General features: G+C 39.5%; 1 protein-coding gene across 1 annotated transcript; it reads left to right on the top strand.

Annotated features, from left to right (window-relative positions):
• The first annotated feature begins 686 nt into the window (after positions 1–686).
• On the top strand, positions 687–2,874 carry LOC148159854 (zinc finger MYM-type protein 1-like). The gene is made up of 4 exons (XM_088006006.1): positions 687–739; positions 834–847; positions 916–1,800; positions 2,834–2,874. The coding sequence occupies exons 1-4, from the start codon at positions 687–689 to the stop codon at positions 2,872–2,874; spliced, it is 993 nt and encodes a 330-aa protein (XP_087862132.1).
• The last annotated feature ends 8,599 nt before the right edge of the window (positions 2,875–11,473 follow it).

The following is an 11,473-nucleotide window of genomic DNA, read 5'->3' as shown; positions in this document are numbered from 1 at the left end:
ACCACGCACTAAGTAAGAATGACCGAAATAAAACTCAGGAAATATTAACACAGGAAAGCTACAGCTGTTGTGGCGGCAGTGCCCAGCTATGGTCCAACACTTAGCCCTCCTGGGTGCATTTTTTTCACTCATATGTATTATGGATTCTTTAATTAAAGATGAGTTGTTCAAGTTCATGTGTGTATCAGACAAATTAGTCATCAGAGTCACTAAAGCCCTTAAACTCAAAAAGGTTGGTGACCTATTTTACCAACCTTTTTGGCAGGGGGACACTTGAGTTTAAATGTCTTATTCAATACCACTACAGTGGTGTGATGTATCTGATAAGTCAGATCAGATGTAATGTCCAATCAGTAACTGCTTTCCAACAAGGAGATGATTTAAATTAAAGTTTAATTTCTATTGTAGTTTGACTGCTGTATTTTTTAAGCCTATTTAACACAAAATTTATGTCATTCAGCTGTGATGGTGGAGAGAAAGAAGAGAAGATGATGAAAGAGGAAGAATCAGGACAGACAGGGGAAGGCAACAGGTTGGTCTAATGCAAGTGGAAGTGAGGGAGCAACTAGTCCATCTCAAGCACAAATTTTTAAACATTATTTTTAAAAACGGTAAGATCTGTAATTTTTACAACTAATAATGCTTTTTTGACCACATGACTTAGTGGAGAACACCACAGACAAGGGATGAAGGAGACAGACATGAGGTCAGTGATAGAAGAGACAAGTGATGAGATCAGGTAGGCATTAGGAAAGCAACAAAAACCTATATACCATGATGGTTTGAGTTTCTGATGACCATCTTTGATTGTGTTCTTTTTTTGGGAAAATTAGTGCAGGCAGTCATGGTGAGTCAACCACGAGGAAGGAGAATGAGAAACAGAAAGGTGCAGATGAGGGAGAGGGAGAGGACTAGATGATGAAGAGAGAGAGAAGCACAGAGCTGCGGAGGAGAGAGCCGAGACAAGGCTTTATTCAGAAGAACCATCTGAATGCCCTTTACCACACAAAATGGGGGACATATTTAGGCAGTACATGGTTGTAAATGGCCCACAGAAAGTTTGTGATGGTCCATATCCAAGATCAGAGAAGAATAAGAGGTGTTTTTCCAAAGCATACTGTTTTCGTTTACTGTCTAATGGAGAGAAAGCTGAACGAGATTGGTTACTGTATTCTAAAAATACTAACAGAGTCTATTGTTTTGCATGTAAGCTTTTTGGTGAAGCTAAAGTTCTTGACACATGCCTTGTGGAGGGGTATAATAACTGGCGATGTCTTTCAAAAACACTGAAGCACCATGAAACCAGCAGTTCTCACATAAATGGCTATCTGACGTGGAAAGAAATGGCATCTCGCTTACGCCTAGGTAAGACTATTGATAGTGAACTGCAGAAAACCATGGCAGCTGAAAAAGCTGCCATGGTTTGCTGTCTCTGGAGAAGTGTGTTGACTAGAGTTATCGACTGCATACTTTTCCTTGCAGAGAGATACTTGCCACTAAGGGGGAAAAATTCTCAGTTAGGAAATCCTAAAAATGGAAATTTTCTGGGAATCCTTGAGCTCATAGCACGATATGATGTAACACTGGCAGAGCATCTTAGAAAGGCTGCCTCCAAGCAAACCACTGGATATCTGACATGGTGCACTCAGAATGAATTTTTAGATTCAATATCAGAGTGTGTTTTGAGTAAAATATCTGTCAAGATCAAGTCCTCTAAGTACTTTGCAGTGGAACTGGACTGCACACCTGATATTTCAAAGCAAGAGCAGGCCTCAGTCATCATTCAATATATTGATACAGGTGAGAAGAAAAAAGTCACTATTGCAGAGTCATTTGTGGGGTTCACTGCTGTGAAGGACACAACTGGGAAAGGCCTCACACATACACTAACAGAAGTACTGGAGAGTCTGGGGTTGGATTTGGCTAATTGTAGAGGGCAAAGTTACGACAATGGCTCCAATATCAGGGGATTAAACAAGGGTGTTCAAGCTTTAATACAACAGAGATGTCCAGAGGCCCTATTCATCCCCTGCTGTAGCCACAGCCTGAACCTTTTGTTATGTGTTGCAGCCTCATCTAGCAGAGAGTGTCTAACTTTCTTTGGCACTGTTCAAAGATTGTACACAATATTTTCATCTTCTGTGAAGAGGTGGGACATTCTCACAGAGTTTGTCGACATCACATTGAAGCCTCTGAGTGACACCCGGTGGGAAGCAAAGATAGACTCAGTCAAAGCTATACGTTTCCAGGGGGGGGGAATTTTAGATGCACTTCAAAAACTTGAAGAAGTGGTAGGAGACAGCAAAATTGTGTCAGAGGCAAAGTCACTATCTAATGAGATTGTTAGTATGGAGTTCCTTGTGTGCCTAATAGTTTGGTATGACTTATTATGTGAGATCAACTTTGCAAGAAAGGCACTACAAGCAGCAGATGTGTCAATGGACACAGCCATTAGGCTAATCGAGTCTCTAAAAGAGTTTTTGCTCAAGTATAGAGAAGAGGGCTTTCAGAAGTCACTCAACATTGCAGGCAAGATAGCCATTGAAATGGATGCTTCTCCTGAGTTCAAAGAGAAACGACTTAGGAAGCAAAAGAAGTTCCCAGATGACAATTCATGCCCTGGTCATCACGAAAAGGAACCCACAAGGCACTTCAGGTGCATGGTTTTCAATGTTATTGTTGACACACTCCTGCAAGAGCTTTCTGAGAGGTTTTCCAATTTTCAACTTGTGTCTGAGAAATTAAAATTCATCACTAAAATGGAACACATGACAAAAGCTGACCTGGAAGAATCAGTGACCACATATGCCCTGACCACCTGTGATGTTTCCAGAGATATCATTCAAGAAATATACCCAGCAAGCCGTCTACTGAAGGGTTACAAGGCTCTAGAAAAGTTAAATTTCCTCATTCAAGAAAACCTTGATTTGGTATTCCCAAATTTGACAGTAGCCCTTAGAATATTTTTAACCATGCCTCTCACAGTTGCATCTGCAGAGAGATCATTTAGCAAGCTGAAGCTCATCAAAACATACCTCCGTTCAAATATGAGCAATGATCGCTTGTCCCAGTTAGCAGTGATCTCTATCGAAAACAATGTGGCACGGTCTATTTCATTTGATGCTATAATTGACAAATGGGCAAGTGCAAAGTCACAGAATGTAACAATTTAAATTCCATAAATGTTAAAACTCTGACATAGAGTTCAGGCTGTTAAGATTTCATATTTCCAAAACACAAAATGTTGAGCACTGAGTGCCCTTGCTGTTAAATTGCTGTTAAATATTTGTACTCTAATAAACTTCTTATTTGCTTATGATTGAAAAATTCACCTGATATAATATGTGAAAATGTATGTTCTAAGTGCATGACTAAGGGAGGAAACCTGAGAAATGGGGCGGAGTGGTTTGGGGGGGGGGTGAAGATATGTTCGCATCCACCTCAAAAATATGGAGTTGCGCCCCTGTATTGACGCTTGGGCAGGTTCCCTCAGCGTCACATGTTGACGCAGAGGGTACCCCCTTCGCGTCAATAATTGACGAGAATGCTGTACCGCTCCCTAAGCGTCCGATACTGACGATCTAGGAACCAAGAAGATGACGAGTCTATTCTATTTTTTTTTAAACCTCTATTTACAATTGATGTGCTAGTTTGAACAGGATATTCAGAATATTTACTACAAATACATGTCAGACGTATCGGTCAAATGACTTTAATTCGGTATTTAAAAATAACTCGGTAAAATATAAAACCGGAGGGTTTTTGTTGTGGTTGTAACTTGATTTAAAAGCCTTTTTTTTTAAAATTTACCAATTATTTGAGTATGATATCAATGATTTACACCAAATAAATTTAAGAAAAATTCAGATGTATTTTCTTTTCTGATTGCATGCAAACTGTTCTGTAAACGTTTAATATTTTTGAATGAAATAATAAAAATAAGGACGGATCCCACAAAAACCCAAGAAGAAGAATAAGCTGACGTCATCCTATGCGACACTTACACTCCGGTGAGTAGAAACCTGCACCTGTCAAAATGTTTTTGTACTCTAAAACCAAAAATAACTCCAAAGTGTCACGTTATAAAGTTACTGATGGTAGTTTTAGGACTTAATGGCAGTAGGACTGTGATGCGAATGGTTGAAGACACGTTTGTAACATTTTTTTTGCCAGAGAATATACGGTGGAAGCTAGCTAAATTAGCCTCTTGGAGGCTAATTGTACCTGTGCTTAATACGTTTAATTAGCAGTAATAAAGTCACATAATAGTATTTATAGTCATGCTTGTTGTTGCCACCTTGTAAAATTGGAGGGTTCCTAAAAACATCAGTGCCCCTAGGCTGTGATGATCTTTAAAGTTCTGAACCCTGTCTGAATACACTGATTGCAGCTATAGGTCATTTACTTGCATTAAAAATGAACTTGCGTCAGTACAGGCACATTTCTTTCCTCCTGTCTATGTTATTTATTGCTGTTGCAAGCCAGATGAAGAGAAGTAAAGAGCTGAGAACCTGATCTTTGAACAGACAGAGACCATAGATGAGGAGCATCCAATGATGACACCAGAGAACCAGGAAGATACTGTGATAGTGCTTGATCTTGTTCCTGTTTCTCCTCTTGTTGTCCCATCCTCTCAGTCTTTTCAGAAGAAAAGACCCAGAAGCATCTCTCCAGCTGCCTCTCCTCCCACTCCGTCATCTGTCTCACCCATAGATCAGCCACATCTGCATTCATGTCACCTGCTGACCATGCCATCTCCTTAACTTAGGGTGGCCGATAAGAAGAGAAAGCGTAAGTTTTGTTTTCTTTACATTCATCCATTTTCATACACCCTTGTCCCTAGTGTGGTCGGGAGGTTTGCTGGGGTACACCCTGGACAGGTTGCCAGTCTGTCGCAGGGCAACACAGAAATAGACAGGACACACAACCATGCACACACACACACACACACACAGACACTCACACCTAGGGAGAATTTAGAGAAACCAATTAATCTGATCTGAAAATGTCCTCACTTGCTGTAGAGACAGTTCGCTTGCCCGGCACATCTTTACAGCTGTTTCCAGGGTCAGTTCCACTTCTCACAGCAGTCTCTCTCTGAGCTTCCCATCACGTACACCAAATACGATCTGATCTCTGATCATTGAGTCCTTCAGCAGGCCAAAATTGGATGACTGAGCTTTCACTTTCAAATCTGTTAGAAAGTTATCGAAGGGTTCATGCTGGATCTGCATTCGGGAACGAAACATGCATCTCTCATAACATTCATTCTTCATGGGTGAAGAGTGAGCATCAAATTTACTCAGCACAACATCCAACTTTTCTTTGTCTTCTGATTCATCAAACACAAATGTGTTGTAGATTTCCAAAGCCTGCGCTCCCGCTATGGTCAGCAACATCGCTACCTTGTTGGCTCCAGCTTTGTCTCCAAACCCATTGCGGCAACATATAGTTGAAAGCATTATTTGAAGGCACGCCAATTCTCATCTACGTTTCCCGTCAGCTTCAAGCTCTCTGGTGGTTTCAGCTCCATAGTCGGCCTTTTAATTGACTCCTGACACTATGTTATATTTGCGTTTGATAAGATCCAGGTGTCTTGTATTGCTCAGACACTTTTATTAAAGTATCTTTCCATTGAGTTGCTCACTGGTGTGTCATACAGACTGTCTCCTTCTGTTGTTCTATTCTTTACATTTAAATGCATTCACATAAACTTATGATCGCCGCCTAGTGGACATAAACATAATTCATTCAATCGTCACAGGCGTGGCCCATGAAATCAAACCAAAAAGGTGTGTAAGATACTTTTTTCTTATATTACACACAAAAGTACAACAATGTGTACTTTTTCACATTGTTGATTGGTTCAGTTTTTTCTTCTTTTAAATGAAGTGGTTTTTTTATTTACTCAGGTTGTCTTTTTTTTTCTCAAAGTATTGCATCACCGTAATATTTCACAGTTCAGTTCACCGTTGATGCATTTGCATGACATGATTGTAGCTTTATTTTTTCCAGTAATGACTCAAGCTGTTTATAAAAACAATTCAAAGATCCACATCCTTTCTCCTTGTAAATATATCAGGCTTTTATTCAACATTAACACAGAGCTGGGGAAACATTGCACTCCAACTTCTCTAATTACAATGCAACTAATGTATTATTTCATCCCCATGTGGGATTACTTTCATCTTTCCCATTAAGATGCACATTTTGTTTGGATACTCAAATTACAAACCCCATATTAAATCTGACTGCGCAAAAGACATTGATCATATCCCCGATAGCTGCACTCCAACTTTGATTTAATTTGCACCTCCATTAATATCTATGAGACGTCCAATTGTCGTCTTGGGCATATTGATGGTATTGTAAGCCTTGCCTTCATATAATGTTCCCCAGCGGCAATGTGGAAATGTTACAGAGAATTAGGCCGAGGAGCAGGCTCAGTGGAACTGGCACTGCAGTTGAAAATTCATTATCCTAATAAATAGAAGGGGAGAGGGAAAAAAAGGAAGATTCTTAAGATAAATTTCTTTCTCCTTTTTCCTCTCTTAACAAAAAACACAAAAAAGCGAATGACTGAATCTTAGCAGCTGCTTAGGCTCTTTCTGACACTCTGAGAAGTCTTTAGAATGTCCTTGATGTTTCAATTAAAAAACTCTCCTGCTGCAGATTTAAACCCATGCACAGGCCAGTCGGAAATTTACATACGTTCCTTGCTGGCGTGTATTGCATAATGATTTTCTGGGGAAAGATAAACTGGCTGTATGAGTTAAAACTTTTAGTTCTAACTCACTCTGCCAAAAATTAAGCAAAATGATGATTCTTGGGTGTTTGGACTTTTAGTTTGCTGGTCTCCAACCACCGAGCTTAGCATAAAGCTCAGTGAGGAGGAGCAAATTGGGGAAATGCAGGTTTAAAAGCCAAATGTGACAGCTGCAGTATGGGAGCATTTAGATTCCAACACTGAATGTTGGAATATAATGTTGGATGTTGGTGAACCGCCAAACCTGTGGACCCACTATGTTGTAAAAAAGTAGCAGTTAAGCAACACAACCAATACATCTGCACCTAAAATGCACTGATGCAGGTTTGCTTGCTTGTTTACTGTCCTATTGACAATCACTAAGGTGTAGTGACATTTCTGATATGGGCAACATCTTCTAGGGGGTGGCCCCCTCTCCCACCTGCCATCACCTGGAGGATCTGAATGTAAACAGTGCCTAATGTAACCGCCCTCCCCCAGCACTGTTTCCAATCTTTTATATTTTAAATGTTTTCCAGTTCCAGTGCTAAATGTTCTTTCAAAATTAGTTTATTGACCTGAGAGGACGTATTTGCATTGTTAGACATTCTTTATGCTATTAACAATGGTCTCAAAATGACAATATTATTGTTTACCACAACAATTTCTGGGACAATTAATCGCCCAGCTAAATTTATTATTGTGACAGCAGTAGTCATGTACAGTAAAAGTAAATTACTACCACTTAGTAAATGGAAAGTCAAAAATCCAAGAAATAATACAGACTAAGAGGTTCAAGGCTTAGAGTGCCGAACATTAAATTGTACTATTGTGCTGCGCAGCTTTGTGCTGCTTCCTGTTATTTTTCAACCGGTGACATACCCTGTTGGGTACAAATAGAAAACAACTCGGTAACATTACCTTTGACATCCTATTTTTACTCAGCTGAACTTAAATACCTATTAAAAAACACCAAAAATCCTTTTCTCAAAAACACAATATCAGTTTGGCACCACTCCCATACAATTTTAGATGAGGTGTCCAAGATCTCATGTCTGTCACCTATTTGGGGAAACAATAGATTCAAACCAGGAAGAGCAGACAGGGGGTTTAGAATATGGATGAATAAAGGCTTAAATAAAATAGGGGACCTTTATAGTGAAGGAGTTTTGATGTCCTTTGGACAACTGGTAAATAAGTACAGCCTGCCCCAAAAGCATTTTTTTAAGTATTTACAGATTAGAAGTTTTATTTTTGCCTCACTGAAATCTACGACTGAACCTCCACTCTCTACCATGGAGAATATAGCTGTTCACCATAATCAGAGTAGAGGCCTACTTTCCAAATTTTATAATATTTTACTTTTAGCTTCAAAAGAAAATAGTCTCTCATATTTACAAGCCTGGAAAACTGATCTGCAAACGGAAATCCCTGAGGATGAATGGAATAACTCATGTCTATTGGCACAAACGCAAACTATTAGCACAAGGTTTAGACTATTAAAATACAAATGGTTATTTAGAACGTATATCACTCCTGTAAAACTTCACCATTTTAATTCAAATATTTCTGATATCTGTGTTAAATGTAATATAGATAAGGGTACTTTTTTCCATTGTATGTGGCAAAGTGTAGAGCTTCAAACTTTCTGGAAGGAGGTTATTGTGTTCATCTCTCGTTTGATCAAACAGGATGTTCCAATGGACAGTAAACTTTGCTTACTGCATATTTTTCCAGATGGATTTAATGGTCCTACAAAGAGACAGAAGCTTGTGACTTTTTGCCTCTTGCAGGCTAAACATTTGATGATTGCTTTGAAGTGGAGAAACACAGAAAGACCAAAGATAAATGAATGGATTAAACTATTGAGCAACAACCTGGCAATGGAAAAGCTGACATATTTAACAAAAGGAAAGCTTGAAGACTTTAAAGATATTTGGTTTCCTTTCTTGCATCCTGTCAAATACTGTGATATGTAAAGCTAATTTTTCTTTTCTTTTTGTGTAGATAGCCTTGGGGTTCAGTGTTCTTTTTGAGTGGGGGGAGGGAATGCGCTGTATGTACATTTTTTTTTTTTTTGCTTTACTTTTTATGTTTTGGGTTTTGTGTGTGTGTGTGTGTGTGTTTGTTTGTTTTCGTATACCTGTATAGCAGAAAATTCTAATAAAACTATCTTGGGGAAAAAAACAATGAATTTCCTCCAGCTCACCAACTTTCTGCAGACGACTTTTCTTAAGATGAGATGAAAAGGAGATTGATGTGTTTCTAATTGATCCTTTAATCGCGTCCCACAGAAATCTCAGATCCTCTACTGAACCAGCATTGATTCCTATAAAAGTTTTTAGAGTGCTACGAAAGAAATTACAGAATTCTTCATTTTGAAGAAGTGATATATTGAATCGCCAACGTGAAGCTTTGGAAGGGGTGTTTCTAAGCGCAAGGTGAGCTGATACAATGCTGTGATCTGATAACGAACAGGGTAGAATTACTACATTATGAATTTCAGAGAATGAGTTAGCAGATACTAATAGGTAATCTAACCTGGGGTTAACTACACGATACAAGTCTACCAGACTGAAAGCTGAAAGGAAATCTTGCAATTCTTTCGATGATCGTATTTGTGTGGAAGTAGAAAGACACGCTGATTTGTCCAGCGCTAGATTGACACAGGCATTCATGTCTGCACCAATAATAAATGAATAGTCATGTATTTGTGTCAGAACTGAAATCAATTTAGAAAAGAAATCCGGTTCATATAAAGATGGGGCATAGATCGAAATAAAGGCAAATTTGTGACCTGCGATTATGGTTTTGATGTATGAAACCCTGTCATCCTCACTTACATATTTCCCTAGTATATTCAACGACAAATTATGTTTTATCACAATTAATGACCCTCTATTTTTAGAGCTCAATGAAGCAGATGCTACTGTGTAGTAAAATTTATTTGCGAAGCGCTGCGTGTCTACAGATCTTAAATGTGATTCCTGAATGAAAGCTATATCCACTGAATGTCTACGAAGAAAGTCTAAACAGGCTGCACGCTTAATTTGTCCATTTAGTCCATTAACATTCCAGCTTATAATATGGAATTTTGACATGCTACGGAAAACGTATTATAAGTTGGGAGATACAGTGTAGGCATTGGGAAATAATGCAACGATTCTAAGATGTAACATATAGACAATGACAACCATATTAGAGATCCATACCCACCCATAAAACCCTGTTGCCATGGCCCCAAAGCTCTCCAAAAAACGTTGGAGCAGAACATCCATATTATAACATTTAACATAACAATAAGCTCTTAAGGACCATAGCATACCCCGAAACATTGGACCCGTGATCCTAGAGTAATTTTCCCCAAAACCCACAAACCTCCCTTCTTTAATTAAATCAAGAAATTACCACTTTATGTAATTATTAATCAAATGATATAGGCCTAATTTAGTTTAAATCTAATAATAAGCATGGCAGGACATGCAGACGTTACAATCAACAAAACAAAACACTGTCAGCCAACGTGAAAAAGTAAAATATACACTGCAATTGCAGGCAAGAAGACCTCAGTCCAAGCCGCATTCAGCATGACAATGGTTGAGTTGCCACCCCAACGAAGCTAGCGTAGCAATTTGTCCATTACCTCAAATGAGACGGTACTCATTCCTTCATGGAATTAGCAAACTTCTCAGCCATTTGTGGGGTGTCGAAGATGTGAGTGGTTCCACCGCGCATCACTTTTAGTTTGGCTGGATAAAGCAAGACGGTGTGGAAACCCAGGTTCTGCAAGGCGCCGATCACGTTAGAAAAGGCCAGTCTGCATCTGAAGCTGCGTGTGCTGTAGTCCGGAGCAAAGCGAACCGGAGAGCCGTCCAGTTTCACCATAGTTTTCCGAGCGGCACCTAGGATCTTTTCTCTGTTGGTGAATCTCAGCAGCTTCAGCAGAAGGGGACGTGGAATGGTCTTATAGTTGGCATCTTCTCTCGCTGGACCCACTCAGTGTGCACGCATGATTTCTACTGATCCCATCTCTGGGAACCATTTTGGGATGGCATCGAGGAGATAGGCAAGAGGATTAGCCGTTTCAGGATTTTCGGGGATCCCAAGAATCCTCAAATTGTCTCTACAAGACCTATCCTCTAAGTCTGCCACCTTATCCTCCAGCGTAGCGCAGTATGTCGTTAGCTTGTCCACCAATGTCGAGAGGCGACCATCTAGATCAGTCATGCGGTTTTGGGTGGTTTCCATGCGTTCCATACACGCTGAAGTGTCCATGTATCCATTATGGAGATGATAGGTTTTGGACAGGCGATGTGCCCCTATTGCATAAGTGATACTGAAGAATGACTGATATCATTAACAACACAGGGAAGAAGCTTTTTAGCTATCTTGCTTTGCTAACAAAGTCGTTAGCTAGTAGCTAGCTAATAGCACAACAACAACAGCCAAATGTCTGTATGATAAAAATACTGAATCGATAGATAAGAACAGTTTTTCCTCACCTAGCTGTCTCCTCCCGCTCAGTAGTTCTTCAGAGAAAGGCAGACGCAGAGGCCTGTCAGTGTCTGTTGTATTTCATTACCTCTCTGCTTAAACCGCTACCACGTGCTGAAGCAGAAACGAAACGTTCAACGTTTTCCGTTATCTGACAAGTAGCAAGTCTACTCCAGTTTATTCACCAAAAACGTTTTTTTTTTTTTTTTCACCAAAAACTGTTCTGTAATCTGG

Source organism: Poecilia mexicana, unplaced genomic scaffold, assembly GCF_051168715.1.
Source record: "Poecilia mexicana isolate PSO_F unplaced genomic scaffold, ASM5116871v1 scaffold_5, whole genome shotgun sequence".
Classification (NCBI taxonomy): domain Eukaryota; kingdom Metazoa; phylum Chordata; class Actinopteri; order Cyprinodontiformes; family Poeciliidae; genus Poecilia; species Poecilia mexicana.
Note: the sequence above shows the minus strand (reverse complement) of the source record. Positions and strands in the feature narration are given on the sequence as shown.